Source organism: Camelus dromedarius, chromosome X, assembly GCF_036321535.1.
Source record: "Camelus dromedarius isolate mCamDro1 chromosome X, mCamDro1.pat, whole genome shotgun sequence".
NCBI classification, from domain to species: Eukaryota; Metazoa; Chordata; class Mammalia; order Artiodactyla; family Camelidae; genus Camelus; species Camelus dromedarius.
In genome coordinates, this window is record NC_087472.1 from 111,276,792 (window position 1) to 111,303,042 (window position 26,251).

The following is a 26,251-nucleotide window of genomic DNA, read 5'->3' on the forward strand; positions in this document are numbered from 1 at the left end:
TCTCCTCGATGGCTTTTGGCCGAGGGTCATTCTCAGTGTCTTGAAGACCTCAGCATCTCTTCCCTGCTGGCCCCTTTCCTCTCTTTTTCCGAAGCCACAATGGTGGTTCCTCATAGTTCCAGTCCCTCTGACAGCCCTGGTACCTCTTCTGTCTCTGCCCATCTTCCCTGGCATCTCCGACTGATGGTTCTGTCTGTATCTTCAGCTCTTAAAGACCCATGTATTTTGCACCCACTTAGATATTCCAGGGTACTTGGCTTACCTTCCGGTCAGCTGCCTAACTCCCTTAATCCCATTTGCAAAGTCCCTTCGCGACAGCCCTTAGACTCATGTTGGATTGAATAACCAGGGAGACACTAGTATGTTTATACAGTGGAATACTACTCAGCCATAAAAAATGACAGCATAACGCCATTTGCAGCAACATGGGTGCCCCTAGAGAACGTCATTCTAAGTGAAGTCAGCCAGAAGGAGAAAGAAAAATACCATATGAGATTGCTAATTTGGAAGATAAGGAAGATTCTCTTGTGTTCATGCCCTGACCCCTTCCAGATAACAATCCTCAGGTGGCACTGCCTGTAATCTGGGACAATTAAGTTCTCCATGCTTTTCTGACATGGCTGGCCCACCACCCCAATTACATCTGCCTTCTTATTTAAAAGACTCAAAATACATCCTTTCACCCCTTGACTTTGTTGTCTGTTTACTCTCTTCTCAAAATTCTGCACCCTGAAATCAACCTGCTCGAGTGACACGGCGGTGATGATTTACATATTTCTGTTTAGGGTGTGATTTTCAGCTCACCTTAAAGGGGACTTGGTCACTCAGTGTCCTTGAATTCCCTGCTTGTTCCCTCTGTCCCACTGGGTCATCACAGGTTACATCTTCCCCTCCATCAATGTCAGCAATGACGCCAGAGGTGGACGCGTTTCCGTAAGTCAGCTGTTTGGCAGCCTTTGCATTTTTAAGCAGCTTGCGGTCCCATCAAAGAACAAGGCAAGACCTTGGGAGGTCACTCTGTGCGTTGGGAGTCTTCTGTTCTTAGGAAGAAACCGCCTCTGCGTTTTTCTCCCCTGCTCTGCCCCAGATGTCCAAACTGTTCATATTTACCACGTTTCCTCAGTGAAATTCCGAGTCAGTGCCCTTTTATCTCCCATCTGTGTCCTTACCCGTTTTGTTCCAAGTCATTTTGCAGTTCAAGGCAGCTCTCCAAGCACAGCCAATTGCAAAATTCCATCTGACCTGCTGACATCTTCTGATGTTACCTTTTCTGTATATTCACTGGCCGGTTTGGGTTCCCGCCTAGGTGATTCTGGTACCTTCACTGCAATTTCTCAGGAAACAGGGCTTGGGACACAAAAATGGTCTTTCTTTGCCTCTCCCCACCACCACAACAATAATAAAATGTCAGCATCATATCCAGACGAACATTTCATCTTTGTATCTGCCTGAGGTGTCTGCTGCCCCGGGACGCCTCACGCAGGCTTTCGCAGCAGCAGCCTGGCTTTGTTGACGTACACGTCGAAGTCCTGATGTTGAAAACAGCTTCTCCAGGGCCACGGAAGCTTACAACAGAGTCGTGGAAGAAAGGTCGTTTAAAGTCATTTCTGACTGCAAATCCCATTTTGCTCAGCTAGAAAAAAAAAAAAGAATTGTTTTTCCTAGAAGATAGAACCAAGTCTGTTGAACATTAATGGAAATACTCTGAAGCACTGAATCCTCACCCAAAAAAAAACTGGATTCTGCCATCTCTTCCCGTTTATTAACAGCACAATAGCTATTAAGCCGTTTTTCTACAGGCAACAAAATTAGCTTCTTATAAGACAGCGAATTGAAGACACGCTGTAAGAAAAGGTTTGACCCACCTATTTAGCCCTCAGAAATCCTCTCTTAAATCACAGTTCAATTAAGAATTAGCCTCAAATAGGAATTGTAATAAAAACTGTGGTTCCAAGATACGGACGTGACTTTTCTTTAATCCGCCACTGGTATAAGAGAGTTGAATACATTTAAAATAAACTTACAGGCACTGATTGATTCCCAAAGTATGACTTCATTTTTATAAATGAGTGATAGACAGAAGGGTTTCTTTTCTTTTTCTTTAATTTTTCCCCCTAAATGAAATGCAGTCCGTAATAGAAGAAAGGCATGCGAAGCAGTGTGTTTTGGCATATTTAACCTTGAGCTCAGGGAGGAGAAGTGATGAGATGACATTTTGGATTTTTCTACACACCCTTGCCCATCGTCAGGTGACTCTGGGCTTCCGTCTGTATTTCAGGGCTCTCTGAGCTGGGCAGCAAAGGCAGGTGTCCAGGGAGGACTGTAAAAATTAACGTCTAAGCAGAAGTAGCCTCCAGGTACTTAAAAATAAGAGAGCTTGCTGATTCTCTGTGGTTCTCGTTGCTAAGTGAACCCAACTGTTGTAGGTGTTTCTCCCTGACATTTTTCTCCTTGTGTTATTTTAATTTCGGGACATCACTGGGAACTGAGAACACCACAGCGGATACTTACCACTTGCATTACTATGATTGAAAATCGTAATTAGAAAAAAAAAAAAAAACACGTGGAAAGAGGAAACCCTTCATCACCAGTGTGTATTTTTATGAAAATCTTGAAACACATCAACCCTGGCATAATTAGGCATGAGAGGGAAAGATTATTTTTTAGTTTTTGTTGTTGTTGTGGTCCATTTTTGGTGTACAAGAGATATCAGAGAAAGAATGCTCTATAAATATAATGATTTGGCCAATTTACTTGATGGAACATGGATATTGTGACCTATTTGTAACTAAAAGCGAATTGAGCCTCTTGTTTGACCAGCCCATTGGGAGCTACAGAGATATCTGTGTGTGTGTGTGCACGCGTGTGTGTGCATGTGTGCCCCATCCCAGTGTTCACATTTTTCACAATATCCCTATTGGAAATATTTGTGGTAACCCCCCCATTTAAATGTTTACGTGTTTACATGAAATTTATTGTTCATCTATTTTATGCATAGTGGTTAATATTTGCAAATCTCCAACTTCCAGTTTATCCCTTCCTGCCTCCTTCCCCTGCCAGGAACCATATGACTGTTTGCTATGTCTGTGAGTCTGTTTCTGTTTGTAGATGAGTTCATCAGCGTCTTCTTTTTTCTTGTTTTTTTTATATGCATATTTTGAACGTCAAAGCCTTTTCCGTACTTGGGCACATCTGTCCTCCCGAGAACAGGATATGATTTTCCACTGTTCTTTATCTGCATGAGACTAATGCTGTTTAAATTTAATTTTTTTTAATCTCATGACTGTAAACTTCTGTATCTTTTTAAAGATGTAATTTGCATACAAAACCCACCAATTTTGAGTGTACATTTCCGTGAGCTTTAAAAATTTTTGGACAATTTTTTGACCACAAAAAAATTTTAACAAGTAGTTTTATACTTTTTCCATTTAGAGCTTGCACCCTGTCTAGTTTCATTTATGTTTTCTTTTTTATTTTATTCAGTTATAGTCACTTTACAATGTTGTGTCCATTTCTGGTGCACAGCACAATTTTTCAGTCATACATGAATATACATATATTCATTGTCACATTGTCCTTCACCGTGAGCTACCACAAGATCTTGTATATATTTCCCTGTGCTGTACAGTATAATCTTGTTTATCTGCTCTACATATGCCTGTCAGAATCTGCAAATTTCAAACTCCCAGTCTGTCCCTTAACACGCCTCTCCCCACTGGCAACCACAAGTTTGTATTCTATGTCTGTGAGTCTGTTTCTGTTTTATATTTAAGTTCATTTGTCTTTTTGGTTTTTTTTTAGATTTCACATATGAGCGATCTCATATGGTATTTTTCTTTCTCTTTCTGGCTTACTTCACTTAGAATGACATTCTCCAGGAGCATCCATGTTGCTGCAAATGGCGTTATGTTGTCATTTTTTATGGCTGAGTAGTATTCCATAGTATAAATATACCACGCCTTCTTTATCCAGTCATCTGTGGATGGACATTTAGGTTGCTTCCATGCCTTGGTTATTGTAAATAGTGCTGCTGTGAACACTGGGGTGCAGGTTGTATTTTCTTACTTTCGTAAATGACTTCTTACACTTGGAGGGCATTATGCTAAATGAAACAAGTCACACAGGGAAAGACAAATACTGTAGGAGATCAGTTATATGTGGGATCCCAATAGTAGAACAAACCAGTGAATTAAACAAAAAGGAAGCAGACTCACAGGCATTGAGAACAAACTAGTGCTGTCCAGTGTGGAGAGGGGAGGGGAGAGGGGCAAATATTAGGAGTAGGGTATTTAAAATAAAGAAAAATAGGAGGGAGGGTATAACTCAGGTGGTAGAGCGCATGCTTAGCATGCATGAGGTCCTGGCTTCAACCCCAGTGCCTCCATTGACAAACCAAATAAATAAACCTAATTACCTCCCCTCTTCCAAAAAAATTTTTTTAAATAAATAAATGAAACAAAATAAAGAAAAATAATAATATTTCCCCTCCTGAACTGTGTTGCTGTTATATAAGAAGAATATTGGCTTTCATATGTTGATTCTGTTAGGTATATTGATATATGTTACCATTAGTTTTAATAATTTTTAAATGATTGGGTTTCGTATGTACTGTGGAATATGATGTCTCTATAGTGTTGTGACACTTCAGGGAATTCTCATTTTCTGTCACACTGTTTTCGTTGTTTTTCTTACAGAGGTAATTAGAGTATCTGAATATTATGTCGAATAAAAATGAGACTGGGTTTCCTTGCATTGTTCCTTTAGAGGAAAAGCGTCTAACATTGTATCATGATGTATAATATTTGGAGTAGGCTATGGGTCAGTGACCTTTTTCCAGATTAAGAAATGTTTTATTTCCGTTTCTTAATCTGATGTTTATAAATTCATAAATCTGTTCTGCTGAAGCATTTTTCTTCACCTCTTAAGATGATCTTTGTTTATCTCTTTAACCTTTAATGTAGTAAATAATAAGCAAACATATCTGTTTTATGTACTGAAATTTCTACATTGGTCTGTTCCAATAGTTATGTCTCATGTACAAGACCTTTTTCTGTTTAGATGATTTGTGTGTGTGTGTGTGGTAGCTGTTTGAGTTTATAGTTTATAATTACTGTTTATAGTCACTATTTCACCTTTGAGATTAAGTTCCCTTTAAGGGGATGAACCCAGCTACCCCTGCAGGTGGATTTGCTGTCCCCTGGGGTCAGGTCCAAGTCTGTGCGTTTCTTGTAAGAGGTCAACAGACAACAAATGATGGCTTGATGCCCTTGCTGACCTGAAAACCTGTTGGAAAAAGCTTCTCATTCAACATTTAGCTTTCAGCTCCTTGGGAAAAGCTGTGTTGGGAAAAGGCATGTTCCTTCGCTGGGTCTTCACCAGCCCTGGGAGTGTGGACAGGTAGTGGGTAAAATAGGAAATCCTCTTCACTGCCCGTAAGTGGCTGGTGTCTCTTCGTGATTTTCAATCAGCACCTCAGTCCAGCCAAGCTTTCCTCTGACCTCTGAGGGTCCCACCACCTGGCTGCTCTTCGAGATTTGTGCATAGTGTGGGATGCAGGAGAGAGGAAGGGTTGACAGTGATTAAGTCACACCATCGATGGGGAGAGACAAGAGCCAACCTCAGACGCTCCTCCCGCCTGGCGTCTTCTTGCTACGGTGGGTGGGTGCTGTCTGCCTGAACTTGCAGCCACTCCCGCCTGCCGTATACGGGACATCGCCACCTCCGTTCTCTCCAGGGTGGCTTAGAGATGGCAGACTTTGCCGTTACTGTATTCCTCTTTCAGCAAATTGATGCTTTGTCTTAACTCCTGTCATTGCTCATTTTGGGCAGAAGGCATCGTTCCATAAAATTCAACATCTCACAAAGAGGAGAAATCGCGTCTTGCTTGGTCCTTATGTTTCCTGTCTTGTGTATATTTCCTATGGAAGGAAAGGGTGAAAACCGTCCAAACAAATCCTTACCCTTCTCCCCACGGAGTTTTGAGTAGAGTGGAGTGAAACGTGGTGAAATGTTTGTCTGCTAGTTTCTTTCATCCCAGCCCAGACTTAATGGGTCGTAGTGACTTAATGCATCAGTGAGGAAGATTACCCAGACCATCAAATGTACATCCTGATGATTTATTCATTTGCTAAAAACTTTCTAAAGGGCTTTGATCTGTTTCTGAAAGGAACCCCAAGTACAGAAACCCAGGGACAGTTTCCAAATGCTCAGGATTAGAATTGCACATTCATCATCCTGTGTCTTACCGATGACTGGATACCAACCTGTTTATGTGTTCACAATGACAGTTTTGCAGTTGGGACAATAAAGGTTACGTGTGTTCAAATCACTTGTTACGCTTTTGATTGCCTTATGATTGTTCTTTATTAAAGTGTAATTACTGCTGTACAACATTTTATGTGGCAAGTGTACAGTAAAGATTATGTTCCATTTATAGTTATTGTAAAATATTGGCTATATTTCCCATGCTGTGCAATATATCCTTGTAGCTTATTTTTTTTTTTTACAGTTGTGGAGGTAGAGTTGATTTGCAATGTTGTAGTAGCTTCTGATGTACAGCAAGGTGGTTCAGACATATATACACATACTTTCATATTCTTTTTCATCATAGGCTATTGTAAGATATTGTGCATAGTGGGAACAGTGCTGTATATATACACATATGGCCCTAACCTTTCTCTGTCTCCCCACTGGTCACCACTAGTTTGTTCTCTGTATCTGTTAATTTGCTTCTTTTTTGTTATATTCACTAGTTGGTTGCATTTTGTAGATTCCACATATAAGGGGTATCGTACAGTATTTGTCTTTCTCTGTCTGACTTACTTCACTTAGCATAAGGCCATATGATTTTTTTTTAACAAAAGACTTGTGATGACCTGCAGAAGGCATATTTGCCCCATTTTGTCTCCCTTCCCCAGTCTCCCCTCCTCCAAAAAAAATAACAACTATAGGAAACTATTGATTTGTAGGAGAATATGTTACCTCCTTCCATAAGATAGGGCAATATATATATAACATTCCTTGATTTTTGGATTGGAGTGATGGAACACTTAGTGCAGTGGGTGTAGAGTCTCTCGTGATGGGTGGGTCACTGAGCTGGAAGTTTGAACAAGGTTGGCCAAGAGGAAGATGTAAAGCCTTAGGACCAAGAACCTCGGAATGCACAATAAAGCACCGTGAAGGAGGAGGCAGGGAACTTGACAAGGGAACCAGTAGGTTTGGAGCAAATTCTTTCTATTCTGCCATGGAGGTGAAACATTGCTGAGTATGTCTTCTTCATGAAGGCGGCTGTCTCATCACTCACTCCTGTAGACCTCATACACATGTCAGGTGCAGTTAATACACCTGGAGGAGGGAGCGGCCCTGCTTCCCCAGTGGCACTGGACACAGCCATCACATGCATTCATACATTGGAACACATTCTCACACTCATGTTCTTTTTTCAAGTTGGTTTTATTTTATTTTATGTTTTATATATTTTTATTGAAGCATAGTTAGTTTGCAGTGTTGTGTCAACTTCTGGTTTCCAGCACAATGCTTCAGTCATTCAGGAACATACATAGATTCATTTTCGTGTTCTTTTTCACCATAAGTTACTACGAGATATTGAATAGGGTTCCCTGTGCTGTACAGTATGAACTGGTTGTTTCTCTATTTTATGTACGTTAGTCACACTCATGTCTTATCTCATTTGTAGAACTCTAGTCAACGAGTGGGTCCATCAAGTGTCTTTTTAATACATTTACCCAAATCTTCCATTGGGTTATTGCCCTGATCATGTAGCTACAGGTGGTACACAATGATAGTTACGGCCACTGTCGTTTATTGACAAAACTCGTATACATTTTGTTTCAAAATGGACACACTTGTATCTCTGAAACAAAGCCAAGCTTTGCATTTTCCATACAATAGATTACATCGTAGCTCAAGGTTGATAAAAAAAAAAAAAAGGAGGCAACTTTGTGACAACACTCGGGTGATGTTTTTGAAAGGGCCTTCTCCTTTCAATGTAGCCAGCTCTACCCCTAGTGTCTCATTGCCCACAGAAGGCGGGGCTCCCGGGGGCTTCTGCAAAGACTAGACACAGCATTTTCAGCTGCAAATCACTGCCATAGAGGCATGTCACCCATTCTTGTGAAATACGTAATTGCACAGTCCATGAATCACATTTGTAAAGGTCTGCTCTGTGTCGTCTGTGGAAAACAGATGACTCTGGCAAGCAAACGGTCCAAAATATGGGTGCACTGTTGCCAGTTTAATCACCTCTGTCTTCCTATCCATCAACCCCCGTCCTCTTCTTCTGCTCAGATCACCCCGATCCTGGAAACCTGATTGTTTGGAAGGGAGAAATGGCCACCTGTCACCTGTTAAGAGGACATTTATTTATCCATTCAACATTCATGTAATGAGGGCATCAAATGGGTGTAACGTGAATGTGAGAACATTTTGTTTATAGCAATAACCTGGCTGAACGCAGAAGGGACAGTAAATATTAGATGACACCATTGTGTGTCTCGCTTCAAAAGACAAGACCGGAAGCCTCATCTTATTTATTCAGGGCAAGTATTAAAGAATTCTGGGGAAAATATGTTTTCAGCCAGAATTAGTGTGAGGAAAGTAAACAATGTCTGGGAGTTGAGAAACGTTTAGAATGGGGGGGGGGGGTCTGTGAATCACTGAGTAGGTCTGAATAAAGGTCTTTGCTCTGGAGTTGGAGATGGGTGTCGAAATGAAAAAAGATGGAGGCAATAAACGTTGTGAGAGGGAAAAATCAGCTCGGCTCCCGTGTTCACCAAAGACTGAGATTTTTGAAAGGGAAAGCCATGGCAAAAGTAAGAATTCAAATGTTTCCACCTATACATCTGGGCACATGGTTTTGATGGGGACACAGAAAGTAAGAAAGAAGACTGGCGTGTGAGAAATAAAGACGTCCGGCTCCACGTGGGACACCGTTTACGGGAACGTAGGACGTCTGAGTGCAAAAACTCCGCGATGCGTGGGGAGGTTTGAAACTGGAGCCCATGGGATTCCTTCAAATTTTCGGCTGGAATTGTCATCAGACGGCTGGTGGCGGGAGCGTGGGACATGCGCGTCCTGCTGAGCTCACGCGGTCACGTTGTTGCACTGCCTTATTGAAAAGATTCACTCTCCAGCTGCAAGAATTTTTGTGAATCCTCTTCTATCCACTTTTATGCTCCCCTTGGTACATTTATGAGGCTGCAGGTGAAAAAAATATTGATCCACCTGTGCTCTCCATCTGCTAGAAATATTTGCTTTCGGCTGAGTTCCACACTTAAGACTTGGTGGTTTTTTTCCCCTTAAAGTTTGTTGACACGTGCTTCCGCTCCTCCGTTCGCTCCCACAGTGGCTCCAGAGCCGTTGATCAAAAGCTGGCTGCGGAAACCCATCGGCGGTCATTTGAGTGCATTGTTGGTGATTCCCAAAACTCTTCTAAGACCATGAAACACCAGGTGGGAACTGTCAGCCTGAATTCCATTTCAGATGGTGGCACCTTCTTGTCCTTCATTTTATATTTCTCTAGTCATCTCGTTGCTGGATAACAACGCATGTTGAATGCTGTATAAGTTTAAGATGTCAAAGGGCACAAAGAAGAAAATTATTTTAACATGTAAAATCATTATTAGTAATTTATTTGTATGTATATGTATATATGCATGTGTCTATGTGTATGAGTGTATGAAGAAAACAAGAGAAACACAGAGACCCCAAAAGTCAACTGGAAGGACCCTGATTAGCAACAATGAGGCAATTTGAACATTCACAAGAGTAACCAGTGTGCTCAGTTGTAACATGATGAATATATAACCATCCACATTTTCATCATGACACTCAATATAAAAGCTCATTGTTTACAACGAATTCTTAAAACTCAACAGTAAGAAAACCATTAAATAACAAAAGAAAGAAACAGAGAGCTTAGCAGACACATCACCAAAGAAGAGATACAGGTGGGAAATAAGCACATGAAGAGATGTGTTAGATCGTATGTCATCGGAAAAATGCAAATTACGACATCAACGAGATACCACCATCCACCTGTCAAGAAGCCAGAAATACGGGTAGCTGAAAGGAAGCTCATTTTCAGCAGCACAAATAAAATAAGGTGTAAAAATAAAGGTGTGCTTTGTTCATTATAAGGTGTTTTGTGCTAAAAAAAAAAAAAAAATCAGCTGTTACTTGAGGTTTCTATTTAAATAAGATGGTCTGTTAAAAATTTTCTTCCATTTTATTCCTTGCCTTGAAAGCATTTAAACGTGTAACAGTGTAGAATTGAGCTATGGAAAAAAATGTCATGGCATCAATATAAGGGGATCTTCCTTGGAAACTGGACATTATGTCACATTTCAGAGTCCTCTCCTTGAAAAAATGAGCCATGCTTCCACATTCAGCAAATTGCCGTGGACGTAGAAGCATCTTGGCTGACCTCAGGCCTCGCTAGGTTGCAGAATATTAGTTCAATTTTAAACCAGTGGACAATTAGACAAAATGTGTCCTATTTCCCATCAACGGTATCTATCTCCCCAGTTAAGGTAAACATGTTTCACAGTTGCTCAACTTAGATAAAGATTACAAAACCACACTCACAACTCCAATAAAGTCATGTGAAGGGATCTTCCAAGCTGAGTTACGGCAGACGTTTTAAAAGATCTTTTCTTTTTTTTGTGTGTATATATATATTTTTTTTTTTGATTGAAGTATAGTTAGTTTACAGAGTTGTGTGAATTTCTGGTGCACGGCATAATGCTTCAGTAAACGACCTTTACTTTCAGTTGGAGAAATGGCTGTTCAGATCTCCTGGCCAGCAAGGGCGAACTTCTGGGTCTGCTCCCCCGACACACACAGGAAAGCCAGTCTGCTGACACCAGGTGGTGGCGAAGGAAAGTGCAGCGTTTATTGCAGGGCTCCACGCAAGGAGAATGGGCGGCTCATGCGCAAAAGACTTGAGCTCCCTGGTGGCTTTCAGAGAAGGGTTTTTCAAGGCAGCATTAGGGGTGTGGGCTGCCGAGCACGCGATCAGCTCGTGCACAGTTCTCGGGTTGCTTGGTGGCGGGGTCGCAGGGTGATGTTTCAGGAATGGCAGTCATCGGCCTTCTGGTTCCAGCTGGTCTGGGCTCTATGTGCCGGTGGTCAGCGTTCAGGTGACTTCCTCCACCTGGTGGGGATTTTAGTATCTGCAAAACAGCTCGAAGGACGTGGCTCAGAATATTCTCTGTAACCCTTGAGGAGGAACTAAAGGTCCTTGACTTTGTTTCATGGCTAAACTATGAGTATTTTTGTCTTGCTTGACTGCTTCCCTCTGTTTCTGTCTTGCTTCACCTCTGTGATGACATCTCTTTGGAAGTCAGGGAGGCCCTGGGAGGCTGAAGCTTTTCTACAAGAGGTGGGGGACCTAACAGGCAGGGGCGGGGGGGAGGCGTCTGCCCCTGGGAAGGCGCACAGCATCCTGCTCAGTTTCACACAGTCCAAGTGTCCCCGACTGATGGTGCTGCTGGAATAATCCCACAGACTGGGTGACTGATAAGAACCAGCCATTTATTCCTCACCATCCTGGAGGCTGGAAGATGACGGTTCCAGAATGGCCATGTTCCGGGCAGGACCTCTTGGATGTTGCAGACTGCCGACCCCTTGAAGGCGTGTCCTCATATGGCTAGTTCTCCAGGGTGTCTTCTTAGAAAGGTCATGCATCCCACTCGTGAGGGCTCCCTCCTCACAGCCTTATCATCCCCTCCACGGCCCCGCCTCCTAGTACCATCACACTGGGAGTCAAGATTTCAACACTTGGAATCTGAGCAGAAAGATTCAGTCCATTGCAAGGAGGAACGGTAGGAGGAATGGCTCTGGCCATGAAATACAGGTGTCATAGCTCAGTCAGCAGGTTCAGCCCAGCGTGTAGATAACACATCTCCTGAACTCCACAATTCAGTGGGACTTACTGCCTCATCATTACGGACGTTCCCTTTGGGATGATGAAGAAGTTTTGCAAAAAGACAGTGGTGATGGTTGCACGTCATGAACGTCATTAATCCTGTTGAATTGTACACTTAGCAATGACCAATACAGCAAGATGCATAGAATACACTTCAATCTGTATCTTCAAGTGATTGTTTCAGTTTTGTTCAATGTAAGGACAGGCTGAGGAAGCATCAGATGGCAGCACCCCTACATTTTTCCCTAAAAAAGAGGCCAGGTTCTATCTCAGAGAAGTAAAAACGGCAGAGATTTTCAGGTACTTGAGTTGAGCATGAATTTGGTCACAATTTCTGACACTTGAAGCAGAAGGGAGAGAGACAGAGAGAGAGAAACACATTTGGTTCCAGGATTTTTATGTCTGGCAAGAGAGAGCTTCCCCCTTTTCCTTCTGCGTCTTTATAAAGAGCAGTTATGGGGTTGGCGATAAAAGAGCGTGGGTGAAGGGAGGTTCCGTGCTCTTTTTTTCTGCAGTGGCTTGAAGATTCACTGATGACATTAAGAATCATCATTCAAAAAGTCCACACACAATAAATGCTGGAGAGGCTGTGGAGAAAAGGGAACCCTCCTGCACCGCCGATGGAATGTAATTTGGTGCAGCCACTGTGGAAAACAGTATGGAGATTCCTCAAAAGACTAGGAATAGACTTACCATATGACCCAGGAATCCCACTCCTGGGCTTGTATCCAGAGAAAACTCAAATTGAGTAAGATACCTGCACTCCAATGTTCATAGCAGCACTATTTACAACAGCCAAGACATGGAAACAGCCTAAATGTCCATCAACAGATGACTGGATAAAGAAGAGGCGGTGGTATATTTATACAATGGAATACTATTCAGCCATAAAAAAGAATAAAATAATGCCATTTGCAGCAACATGGACGGATCTAGAGATTATCCTACTAAGTGAAGTTAATTAGAGAAAGACAAATACTATATGATATCACTTATATGTGGAATATAAAAAGAAGATGCAAGTGAAATTATTTACAAAACAGCAACAGACTCACAGACATAGAAAACAAACTTAGGGTTACCAGGGGGTATGGGGGTGGGAAGGAATATACTGCGAGTTTGAGATTTGCAGATATTGACTGGTATATATAAACTAGATAAACAAGTTTATAGTGTAGAGCACAGGGAACTATATTCAATATCTTGTAGTACCATAGAGTGAAAAAGAATGTGAAAACAAATCTATGTATGCTCATGCATGACTGAAGCACTGTGCTGTACACCAGAAATTGACACAACATTGTAAACTGACTATAACGCAATAAAAAAAGGAATGAATGAATGAATGAATAAACAAACAAACAAACTGCCACTAAGCACCAGGGGGAAAAAAAAAGAATCATATACCAAAGTCGGCAATGACCTCCCTGAGCAGAGACTCTGCCCCTCAGGTTATGACTGTGGACACTCTTGAACCTGGAAGAATCCTACCTTGGCAGTGCTAAGTTGATTCTTAAAAGACCAACCCCGGGAGAGCTGCAGATGCCCAGTGCCACCGTGGAGAGCAGCACCCCTCCAACTGGGGACCCCTTTTGGATTTTCCCATCTACCCCTGGATTGGAGCATCCGATTCTGATCCTGTGGTCTGGGATGGAGTGCACCCATTGCCATTTTTGCTTTGAGAACTCAGGATTGTGCAGGGGTATCCCTGACCCACGTTCTGAGATGGCCCCACCCTCCCCGACTCGAAGCATCGTGTAAGCTGGGAGAGGATGGTCCAAGCTCCCCTGGGTAGAGCTGCCTTTGCTAAATGTGCTGAGGAGACAAAGAGAATCTGCACCTGAAGGAACTCAGTGGCACCTCCCTCCCGGGTTCCTTTGCAACGTAGCAGAGTCAGATCTGAGCTGCACCTCCAGGTCAGGAGACCGGGAAGAGGACTGAACACGGTTCCCACTGAATTCCTATTTTTAGCATTTTCTGCCCTTGGCTGTCAGGTGTGGCAACTTTGAAATGGATGGGATGATAATGAAATAATTCTATGCTGTGTATTATCTTTTGAAATTATTTTTTGGTTTTGAGGTTTTTTTTTTATTGAGTTATAGTCAGTTTACAATGTTGTGTCAGTTTCTGGTGTACAGCACAATGCTTCAGTCATACATGAATGTACATATATTCATTTTCAAATTCTTTTTCACTACTACAAGATCTTGAATATATTTCCCTGTGCTATACAGTATAAACTTGTTTATCTATTCTATATATATACCTGACAGTATCTACAAATCTCAAACTTCCAGTCTGTCCCTTCCCACCCTCCTCCCAGCTGGCAACCACAAGTCTGTATTCTATGTCTGTGAGTCTGTTTCTGTTATATATATAAGTTCATTTGTCTTTTTTTTTTTTTTTTTAGATCCCACATATGAGTGATAATCATATGGTATTTTTCTTTCTATTTCTGGTTTACTTCACTTAGAATGACATTCTCCAGGGACATCCATCTTGGGCTTGATCTCCAGAATATATAAACAGCTCATATGACTTGATAAGAAAAAACAAACAACCCAATCCAAAAATGGGCAGAAGACCTAAACAAACAATTCTCCAAGGAAGAAATACAAATGATCAATAGGCCCATGAAAAAATGCTCAATATCACTAATTATCTGAGAAATGCAAATGAAAACTACAATGAGGTATCACCTCACACCAGTCAGAAAGGCCGTTATTCAAAAGGCCACAAATGACAAATGCTGGAAGGGCTGTGAACAAAAGGGAACCCTCCTACACTGCTGGTGGGAACATAAATTGGTGCAGCCATTATGGAAAACAGAATGGAGATTCCTCAAAAGACTAGGAATAGACTTACCATATGACCCAGGAATCCCACTCCTGGGCTTGTATCCAGAAGGAACCCTACTTGAAAATGACACCTGCACCCCAATGTTCACAGCAGCACTATTCACAACAGCCAAGACATGGAAACAGCCTAAATGTCCATCAACAGATGACTGGATAAAGAAGAGGTGGTATATTTATACAATGGAATACTACTCAGCCATAAAAATGGCAACATAATGAAATTTTTAAAATCATTATATATATATATATATTTCTTTTTTTAACTAGAAGATCTTTTTAATTTACTATGTATGGTTTGAAGCACCTCTTGTAGACAACAGCCCTCAGGTAAATTCTCCCTGCTTTAAAAGTAGTGATTGTGCCTTTGACTGAAGGTAAATTAAACAGGATATACTATTGGCTTTTTATTTGTAATCATCATCACCCCCAAGCCCTTAACAAGTATTTTGCAGCAGAGAGATGACAATAGCTTCTCACGCTTACGTGGAGCTTTGTAACACAGACATGCTTTCATATGCATCCTTATTTTGTGTCATTGACTGAAGGATTTTCACTGACCTTTTCCTTGCATGATGGTCGAATGGAGAAGCCCACCATTCAGAGTTAAAAAAAAAATAAAACAAAGAAACCACCTGGGTTGGATTCAGTTTGCCGTAGTCAGAGGACTGTTGATGATGTACCCAACTCAACCAGGATCGCAGCCTGGGGTAGACAGAATAACAGTCCCCTACGTATGTCCCCATCCTAATCCCCAGAACCTGGGGGGCGTGTATTAATAAGAGGGGTTTCCTGGTCAACCATACACGGGAAGAGGGATTTTGCAATGTATTAAGATGAGGGTCTTACAGGGGAAATTGGGAACAGGCTAAACGCAGTTACCAAAACTTGGTTTTGCCTTTGTAAGGAAACACGGCAAAACAAGTGTTATACAGTCTTATTGTCTGATAAAATATATATATATAATTCCATGAACCAAAGGGAGTAGCTTTCTTCATACTACCAAACTCAAATGAATAAACCTGTAAATCCTTACAAACAGAACTGCTGTACTCAGCAAAACATAATGGATAAACACATAGAATTTGGTGTTGGTAGAGCCAGACTTACATTCCAGCAACGTCGCTTACTTAGGGCCCTCTTTACATCTTAGTGTCCTCATTTGTAGTAATCAAGATAATAATACATCTTTCGTGGGATGTTTCTGAGGATAAACTTCTTATCATAGTGCTAGCTCCATATTAATGGTTTAGTAAGTGTTGGAATTGTGTATTTTTGTCTTTAGAGGACTTACTAAACATAAGTAAATATTTTTTCATATGAAAAAAAGATAAGGATCTTGAGTTGGGGAGAGCGTCCTCAGGTGTTCAGGTCAGCCCAATGTAATAATAAAAAAATCCTAGGAAGGAGGCTGGAGGGTCAGACCCAGAGAGGAGCTGAAGTTGAAAGCAGAATTCAGAGGGAGAGAAGATGCTGTGCTACTGGCATGGTAGATGGAAGTGAGTCCAGGAGACAAGGAGTCTCCATGGCTCGTAGAAGCTGGGAAAGGCAAACAAAATGTTCTCCACTAAGGTTCAGAAAGGAAACATCCCTTTAGAAGTGTTTTAGACTTCTGATGTCCAAAACTGTAAGATAAGAAATAGGTGTGTGATGGAATACTATTCAGCCATAAAAAATGACAACATAATGCCATTTGCAGCAACATGGATGTCCCTGGAAAATGTCATTCTAAGTGAAGTAAGCCAGAAAGACAAAGAAAAATACTATATGATATCACTCATTTGTAGAATTAAAAAAAAAAAGAAGACAAATGAACTTACATAAAAAACAGAAGCAAACTCACAGAGACAGAATAGAGGGTTATGGTTGCTATTGGGGAGAGGGGTGGGAAGGGACAGACTGGGAGTCTGAGATTTGCAGATACTGACAGGTATATATACAGTAGATAAACAAGTTTATACTGTCTAGCACAGGGAAATATATTCAAGATGTTATAGTAACTCATGGTGAAAAATATGTATATTCATGTATGACTGAAGCGTTGTGCTGTATACCAGAAATTGAGACAACATTGTAAACTGACTACAACTCAATTAAAAAAAAGAAATAGGTGTGTATGAAGCCACTAGGTTGGGGCTAATTTCTTACAGCAGCAATAGGAAACTCATAGTACATGCAGTACTTGGTTTTTGTGTGTGTATTGTCAGTCTACACACAGTAGGATAGAAGGTTCAGGCAGTCAGAGATCTAGTGTATCCATTCATGGCTTTCTCTTCACTGTAAGGACAACCAGTGCCTGGAATATTCCAGATGTCCATAAAGGATCTGTTGAATGAGCCATCAGCTAACTCCATGTGTTTGTTAATATTTTATCTTTATTACATTGTCATTATTTTAAAATCGGTACTTTTCCCCCACAGTGGACTCCAACGACTGTTCGGCTTTTGCTTTTTGGCCATTGCAAAGTTAACGATAATTTAACACAAGGGTAATGCCCGAAACGGAACGGACCAGAGGTGTTCCACACGCTGTCTGGGTATGGGAGACTAGACGTTTTTGACTCTGGAGAATTGCTTTGTTTAAGCAAAAGTTTGTGAGATATAAGTTGTTACATGGAGAATTGGTACAATTAGCGGGGAGGGAAGGTATACCTCGGTGGTAAAGTGTGTGCTTATCATGCACGAGGTCCTGGGCTCAATCGCCAGTCCCTCCATTAACATAGATACATGATAGATAGATAGATAGATAGGTAGGTAGGTAGGTTGATAGATAGATAGATAGATAGATAGATAGATAGATAGATAGATAGATAGATAAAGATGGGTGATTGGATGGATAGGTAGGTAGGTAGGTAGATAGATTGATAGATTGATTAGATGGATGGATGGATGGATGGATGGACGGACTGACGGATAGATGGATGGATGGATGTGTGGTTGGGTGGATGAAAAGGTAGGTAGGTAGGTACATAGATAGATAGATAGATAGATAGATAGATAGATAGATAGATAGATAGAAATATACATAGATTAGACATATAGACAGATAAACAGATAGATAGATAAACAGACAAAGCTAATTACCTTCCCCCCCCCAAATTTTTTTTAAAAAGAGAATTGGCACAATTAGAGTTGATTAATGTCTAATCTTTAAAAACAGAGACTTATCTTCTTTTGGGGGATGAATTTGCCCTTAACTGTTTTGGTATGTGATGCATTTAATTTTTTTGTTGTTACATTAATTTTTTTTTCAGAGAGGAATCTTTTATTTTTTTATTAATTTTTTAATTTTTGGCGGGGAGGTAATTAGGTTTACTTGTTTATTTTTAGAGGGGGCACTGGGGATCGAACCCAGGACCTTGTGTGTGCTAAGCATGCGCTCTACCACTTGAGCTACACCCTCCCTATACTCAGAGAGGAATCGTTAATTCCTGCCCTTCTAATTTCTCAGTAAAGTCTCGCCTGTATCTTCACCTGTCACGAGGACACAGTTAACAAAAATGACAATGCCGGTTCTAACAATACACCTTAGCACAGTGAGGGAGACAAGGGGATTTTATGACAGATCACAAGCCAGGTGTGTCTCCTGTTGCGCGAACACAGACTTGCAGCGATCTCATCTCCCGCACTTGGTGGAATCCTCTTCCAGTGTCTTCCATCGGGTTTTGAAATCAGCTACCATTCGGGGTCTTGTAAGAAGAAAAATGATTTTAATGAAAATCCAACCCAAGGATGCATTATGGTTGAGGATGACAGGGACTCGAGAGCAATGGGCATAGGACCCTGACATCTTTGGAAGGAAAAATAGCAAAAACTTTACAAAAACACTGGTCTGAGAACAATTATACACGTCCCATTTAATAATTGAGAACTGGATGAGACAGGGAGCCTGGTCAAAGCATTCACCCAAAGGGACAGATTTACTGTGTGATGCACAGAAGATATATTTCCAGTTTGCTCACACTCAGTGCTGGAAAATACCATCTTCTTTCTTCAGTAACCTTTTCTAGTTCTGAAGCCATCCTCTTCGGATTTTCACTCATTTGCAGATCACCCCATTCACTTGTTGCTAATCTGTGTGTTATCTCCTAGAAGATCTTCCCAGTGTTTGTTGTAATTAAAACAGTCTTCTTAATTATGTTGCAAGTTTCCCAGAGAAAAACCAGTGTTGGAAAGCTCGGGACTATTTCTGAGTACAAAAAAAGATTATGTGAGCTGGTAGACGTCCCTGGATTTTGATAGAGTTGAAAAAGAATGTGTGGTTTTTATTACATTCAGTTGTTCTTTTTTTTTAAACATTTTTTATTGAGTTATAGTCATTTTACAATGTGGTGTCAAATTCCAGTGTAGAGCACACTTTTTCAGTTATACATGAACATACATATATTCATTGTCACATTTTTTTTCGCTGTGAGCTACCACAAGATCTTGTATATATTTTCCTGTGCTATACAGTATAATCTTGTTTGTCTATTCTGCATATGCCTGTCAGTATCTACAAATTTTGAACTCCCAGTCTGTCCCTTCCCACCCGCCTCCCCCGTGGCAACCACAAGTTTGTATTCTATGTCTATGAGTCTGTTTCTGTTTTGTATTTATGTTCTTTTTTTTTTTAATTCCACGTAAGAATGAACTCATATGGTATTTTTCGTTCTTTTTCTGGCTTACTTCACTTAGAATGACATTCTCCAGGGACATCCATGTTGCTGCAAATGGCATTATGTTATCATTTTTATGGCTGAATAGTATTCCGTTGTATAAATATACCACCTCTTCTCTATCCAGTCATCTGTTGATGGACATTTAGGCTGTTTCCATGTCTTGGCTATTGTAAATAGTGCTGCTGTGAACACTAGGGTGCAGGTGTCATTTTCAAGTAGGGTTCCTTCTGGATACAAGCCCAGGAGTGGGATTCCTGGGTCATATGGTAAGTCTATTCCTAGTCTTTTGAGGAATCTCCATTCTGTTTTCCATAATGGCTGCACCAATTTATGTTCCCACCAGCAGTGTAGGAGGGTTCCCTTTTCTCCACGGCCTCTCCAGCATTTGTCATTTTTGGACTTTTGAATGATGGCCATTCTGACTAATGTGAGATGATACCTCATCATAGTTTTGGTTTGCATTTCTCTGATAATTAGTGATATTGAGCATTTTTTTCATGTGCCTATTGATCATTTGTATTTCTTTCTTGGAGAATTGCTTGTTTAGGTCTTCTGCACATTTTTGGATTGTGTTGTTTCTGATCATCTCACGGAAAAATTAAAACAAACCAGGTTAATTGTTGTCTGCCCACGGAGAGTATCTTACAGTAAGTCTCAGGAAACACCACCACCATCACTCTAGTTTTGCAGTTGAGGGTAGGTGAGTGTATCTAAACAGAGCAGCATGTTTTGAATGTGTGCCCCTTTTAAAAGGAATTAGAAAAATTATGTTTCATCATTTGTAACATCGAGTTGTAAAAGTCATCGCTTTTCTTACATGCAATTCATCGTGACCTGAACACCACAGAGGGACAAAATTTATATCTTCTGTATGCCCTATAAGTAAACTTTGATGGCAAACTGTATGAGTTTTGATCCTAGTAAGTTTTACAGTATTCTTACTGAAGACAAATTGCAGCCAACAAATAATTTAAAAAAAAAGTTTCATGTAGGTTTTCAAAATGTCTACAGAAATCCAGTCAAATAATGCATCATTGTCCCTCAGCTTTGAGCACATTACTTGGGTCAGTGTGTGTACGTAGTAAATATTGGATGAAGAAGCAAGTCCTTAATTTTCCCAGCGTGGTTGAAAGTGTGATGTATTTTTGTCCTGCCTTTCTGTTTAGACTCTAAGCAAGTAGTCAACACTTAATAAACAAACTGAATAAATAAATATGTTCCACCTTCATGCAAAGTTATTCACCACCCCCTCTGCACTTACAGAGCATACACACTTTCTTTATCATCTGTATCGTTTTAAATGACAGATTCTAAGTAGAGACCAGGAGTCAAGTTCCTCTGTGGACCCGTTGATGAAGGACACCTGTCCTTCCTCGCTAGGTGCAGAAGACACAGAAATCAATAGCAGTGTTTCTGATTGCAAGGAAGTCATTCTGGTCGGTGAGCGTTTTTGAACACAGTGCTTCTGTGTGTGTTTGTACAATTAGTTCCGCAAGCTATGTTGCGGGACCCCTACTCTTCTCAGTCCCACAGTTGACAAAAAGTGGGGCTTTGCCCTCTGGTGTCACATGCCCGAGCCTTTGCCGTGGATTCACATCCGAGGCTGACGGACTCTGAATCCAAAGAAGCCAGTCACCCTGCTGCTGACCTCCGAGCAGACAGCCTTCACGTAGGGCGGTAAGGTCTGTAACAGAAAGTCACTTAGAGCGGTTTACTGTCGTGAGAGAACTGAGAGCATGAGGACCGACTGGGAAAGGGACCCGCGTGGGTAGCGGGCGAGAGCTGGAAGGGCAGGGCGCCTGTGTCTGTGTCTGCCGGCGATTCCTGCCTAAGGGGCTGGACCACGGACAAACAGTGTGGTCTGGCGTGAGGCCATACGTACAGGCGGAAGGCAGATGACAGGACCGTGGCAGCCCTGTGTACGGCATCCTGGCTGGAGGGGACCGCATATAAAAAGGCAACAAAATATAGAAACGCAAGGCACACCCCAGGGCAGTTATGTGCAATGGGGTAGACTCACCGGCTGAAGGATGCGGGCAGGGCGTGTCCAGAGATGTGAAGGTGGGGTCACGGGGTCGTAGAAGTCCCACAAATGCATCTGACTTTAAAAGAGACTTGGTATATTGTGTGTGTGTGTCTGTGTGTGATTGCTAAAAAAAAAAAAAAAAAGTCTATAAATTAGAAGGAAATAACAGATATTTTAAAAATTTTTTTAAATGCTGGGGGTGGGGAAGGAAAAATTAGGACTTTGGGATTAGCAGATACACACCACTATATACAAAACAGATAAACAACAAGGTCCTACTGTGTAGTAAAGGGAGCGACATTCAACATCCTGCAAGAAACCATAATGACAATAATGTAGGGAGTCCCATCATTAATATAATATAGAGTTTTCTGTCCCTCCCACCCTTTTGACTGCTTTTCGTATTTCTACCTCTGCCCTGATTGTCATCACGCAGATTTCTGTCTGGGCTGCATGCGTGTGACCTCAAGTCAAGTCTGTCTCTTCTCACTGGAACAAATTTTTATTGAAACATCTCCTTTTTGCTTTTACTCCATTAAATTTAAACATCGTGCGTACGCACACTCGTGCACAGATACGTGTATGTATATACAGGTAAGAGGGAGGGGTTCCGATGTAATAAAGGCTGGGATTTGCTATCTGTTGCGAATCCTCATGCCACCCCGAAGAAACAAAATTTGTAAAAAGTAGGTCATTCTGCAAAAGTAAACGTATGGAGATATAGGTACACGTATGTACAGTTCTTTCAGAAACACAGTTGAAACCGTAAGTTAATTCTGCCAGTTTCTGCTACATACACAGCCTGAACATGTAAAAGATATTTATATATATATATATATATATATATATATATATATATATATATATATATTCACTTAGTAATTGTCTTCTGGTTAATGGTAACCCCCCCCCCCAAAATGCCCATTGTGCTTATGGAATGAATTATCCCCTAAAAGAAGGGCAGTCATTTGGGGCATTAAAGACGTGTGAGCCCACTGCATTCCCTGCCGTTGCCTTGAAGTGGATGCAAAGCCACGTGACCCGGAGCCGTGCGCCTGAGCTCTTGTAGTGCAAAACAACGAGGAGCGTTTAGGTCATGATTACGTCTCCTAAAAGCCTGCCACATTCTATTCCACAGCGATAGGAAGAGCAAACATAAAGTTCACGATACTCATTTCATTTAACATGTAGGCGGGGAAATGGGATTTGGGTTTTTCCAGCATCTTTTCCATGAACCATGTTCAAAAATAGTGTGTTTGTGTGTTTGTGTGTGTGTCTTGTTCCCTCCACTGCTTTGAATGAACCCAGCATCCATCTGGTCACTAATCTGTCTGAATTCAAATGGTCTCTTTTGTGTCCGTCTTTCATTGTTCAATTGTTGGGGGTGGGGGCCAGAGGCTTACTGATTTACAAGCTTCGCTTCAGAGACAGTAAATCTCAAAAACCAATGTTTCATCAGCTGAAATGCTCAGAGGATTTTGGAGCCGAGAATGCCTGTCCATGAAAGGAGCCATTTGTTGAAAAATCTCTGGTGTCAGCCAGGCAAGGGGCCGCTTCCACGAATTCGTCTAAGGCATGTAAAGAACCTCATATACTCATCTGAGAAACTGACTTCTAGGGATGTCTCTGTCTTTGGTCACAAGTGTGTGGCTGTCTGCAAATCGATCAGCTGCTCACATGTCGATCCGACAGTCCATGCTGGGAAACCCCACATGTGTCCCATGTCTCCATTATCTCAAGCACTGTATTTTGACCATCAGAAGAGAAAAGGAATTTGCTCTCATAGAGAAAATAAATCCAGTGCCTTGCACTCCTTCTGTACCTGCGATGGGGACTTGGAGCCCTTGATCATTTAAATTAAAAAAAAAAAAAAAACAGGAAAACAAAATGAAATAACCCCTGGATGTTTGAGTACATGAAGACGCCAGGGCAGATGCTATGGAAACCCCAGCTTCAAAAACAACCCCAAACAGGTTCATTTGCTCAACTTCAGAGACGCGCCTGGGGAGTTGTTTCCCTCGGGACTTTTGGAAAGAGGTCAGAATCCCAAAGACCAAACCTTCCAGTGGTGTGATCTTTTCAAGAAGTGGGACTTGCCAGGGCACCGAATGTTAGTAAGACTGCCCTTGGGGAGGTGACGACAGTCAGGTTTCTGTGGGGAGGGAGGGGCGCTGGTTGAATAGAAGCTGGTGGATTTAGCACACGTTGCAAATGCTCAGGCCTTTCTGCGCAGCAAACGATGGGCTGATAGACGCCTGCAGGGGAGCAGACTCAGGGAGGGAGGCGGCCGGAGCAAACGCCGCCGGAAAGGGCCTGCAGCCTGCAGACGTTAATCACCTCTTTTCCTTAATGAGGGGAGAGAGGCTTGTCTTGGGGTGATTACCCGGCACCCAAACGGCCATTATCCGCCCGTTTTCCTGCACAAAGCCGCGTGAAAGAGGCTTTTCTCCCAAGCAGGCCGCGATTCATTTTACCAGAAAAGCGTGTAGAACGCAGAGGGATGAATGCAGGGGACACGGAACATTTCCCGGGCATGAAGCACTAATTAGTAATTGCTAATTAAAAAAGGGAGCGCCTGGTAATGTCTGAACCTGCCCTCTCGTCACAGCCAAGCTCACGTCCGCCCCCATGAGCTTGAGATGGGGTGCGATTTGTGGGATGAGCCCCGAACGTGCAACCTTGTCATGTTGCATCTCAGGCTGCAGGGCTGTGAGCCCTAATGACTGCAGTACGGCAACCACAATGACAAACAACCACCCCGTCCTGCTGCTTTCCTTTGAACTAGGCCATTCGTTCCTAATCCCCTTTGGCTCCCGTATTCCACTTTCCACAGGTGCTTGGTGAAGTTCTGGGAAGCCCTGTTCCCTTAACGGATGTGAGACCCTTTCCGTTAGGATTTTGTTTCAGGTTTGAGAAGCTGGTTCCCCAAGAGCTCCTGGGAGGGCTGTCACCTTTGGTTAGGGATGTGTGTGAAGACGTCCATTCTGATTTCTGTGATTTTGGGGGCTTTATTCTGCCTTCGTATAAACGCTGCTGCAGGCGGCCACGGCTATTTAATAAGCATTCATTGAAATGGGTGTACGTCCTAACGTTTTGGAATAAAGAAATGGTACCGAAAGCAAAAATATCCTAACTGGGGATTTTGGAGATGAGAGCAAAAGACTTACTCAAGACAGATTTGGACATAAAGTTGGATGAAAGTTTGCACAATGATTTAAGTTTGGAGGACGCTTTATAACATATTCATAGTTTTGACTCTTGACGGCGAGAATGTCTCTTCCACAAAATGACTTGAAACGTGAGAGGAAAGCGGTGTTTCCAGGTCAAGATCTTCCTGCAGAGTGAGCGGAGCAGGCAGGGAGGGAGATCTCTGCACCTGAGCACTTTGCTACAAGTAGGTACCCGTATGGCCTTACTTGCAGCTTTGAAGGAGGAATTTAGAATTTGACGCCTGGAGTGCAATCTAATTCCTTAACTTACGGAATCCTCCTCCTTTTTAAAATAAAGTGTAGCAGCTCATGCTATTTTGGGGACGGTTGGGGAGATTTGAATATGCATTGGCTTTTGGCTGAGATTAAAGAATTATAAGTTTGTTTTTTTTTTTTTGCATGTAACTGTAATATTTTTTTCCATGCAGAAAAAGAGATGCATACTAAACTAAGAGTGGAAGGTCATGATGGCTGTAATTCACTTTGAAATTTAAGCATTAAAAGGAGTTAAATTAAAATATGCATAAGGAACTCAGTGGGAAAAATCTATAGTGTTCTTGTAAACACTGTACACAGTCTTATGCACAGATGCCAACACAGACATTTTTTCCCCTGAAAAGCTTCTTGTAAGAGTGTCTTTCATCTTGCCAAGGAGAACCGACACGTACGCAGGAATGATGAGTTGAATCTAGTAAAATTTGTAAGTCCCTGGTATCATCACCTACTGTAGATATTTTAGATCCATTTCGCCTTGTACGTTAGCCCCATACGAACCCACAGATGAGACGTGTCATCATAGCGTCCACAGAAACAAGAACGTGGTAACTGTTATTTAAACAACGTAATTCTTTCTGCCACAGAAAACCTGCTACACTGTTGCTTCGGGAGAAAAAGGAAAGCATGAACGAAGTCAACCACAAAGTATCTTTTCAAATAGCAGCAATGTTGATGAGCTTTTTTGGAGTTGACAACCCCAAATATCCTGTGCTCTTTTGCAGGGTTTTTAAGTACCGGTGACCAGGCGGCCAAAGGGAACTACGGGCTCCTGGATCAGATCCAGGCGCTGCGCTGGATTGAGGAGAACGTGGGGGCCTTCGGCGGGGATCCCAAGAGAGTCACCATCTTCGGCTCCGGCGCGGGTGCCTCTTGCGTTAGTCTCTTGACCTTGTCCCACTACTCAGAAGGTAATACAAGCACCCCCACGGTCGGCGGGCAAGCCCTGGGACCAAGAGATGAACCCGTATGGAGTTCTTACCCAAGGTGCATCAGGGTTGCCCTAAGTCTCTCTGGAAACCCCTGCAGAAAACCCCAAATGACACGTACCCATGTTCTCATCTCATAAGTCAGCTTTCTTCCTAACGTTTAAAACTGAGGTATAATTGACAAGGGACATTATGTTAGTTCCAGGCGTAACAATTTGATATACGTGTATGTTGCCAAACAGTCACCAGGGTCAGTCTCGTTAACATTCCTCACCATTTAGTTTCAATTGTTTTTCTTTAAAGAGTCTTGTAGTATCTTTCTTTAAAGTGCTATAAACATGCTAAAAAAAAA

The 26,251-nt window shown here is 41.9% G+C and overlaps 1 protein-coding gene across 5 annotated transcripts in view; it reads left to right on the plus strand.

Moving 5' to 3' along the window:
• LOC105091671 (neuroligin-4, X-linked) overlaps nt 1-26,251 on the plus strand; it is a 302,749-nt gene that overhangs the window by 259,605 nt on the left and 16,893 nt on the right. For all 5 annotated transcript variants that reach the window (XM_064482621.1, XM_064482622.1, XM_064482620.1 and 2 more), the window contains one exon: nt 25,696-25,881. In XM_064482621.1, coding sequence (XP_064338691.1) covers nt 25,696-25,881 — 186 coding nt within the window. The remainder of the gene's footprint in view (nt 1-25,695; nt 25,882-26,251) is intronic.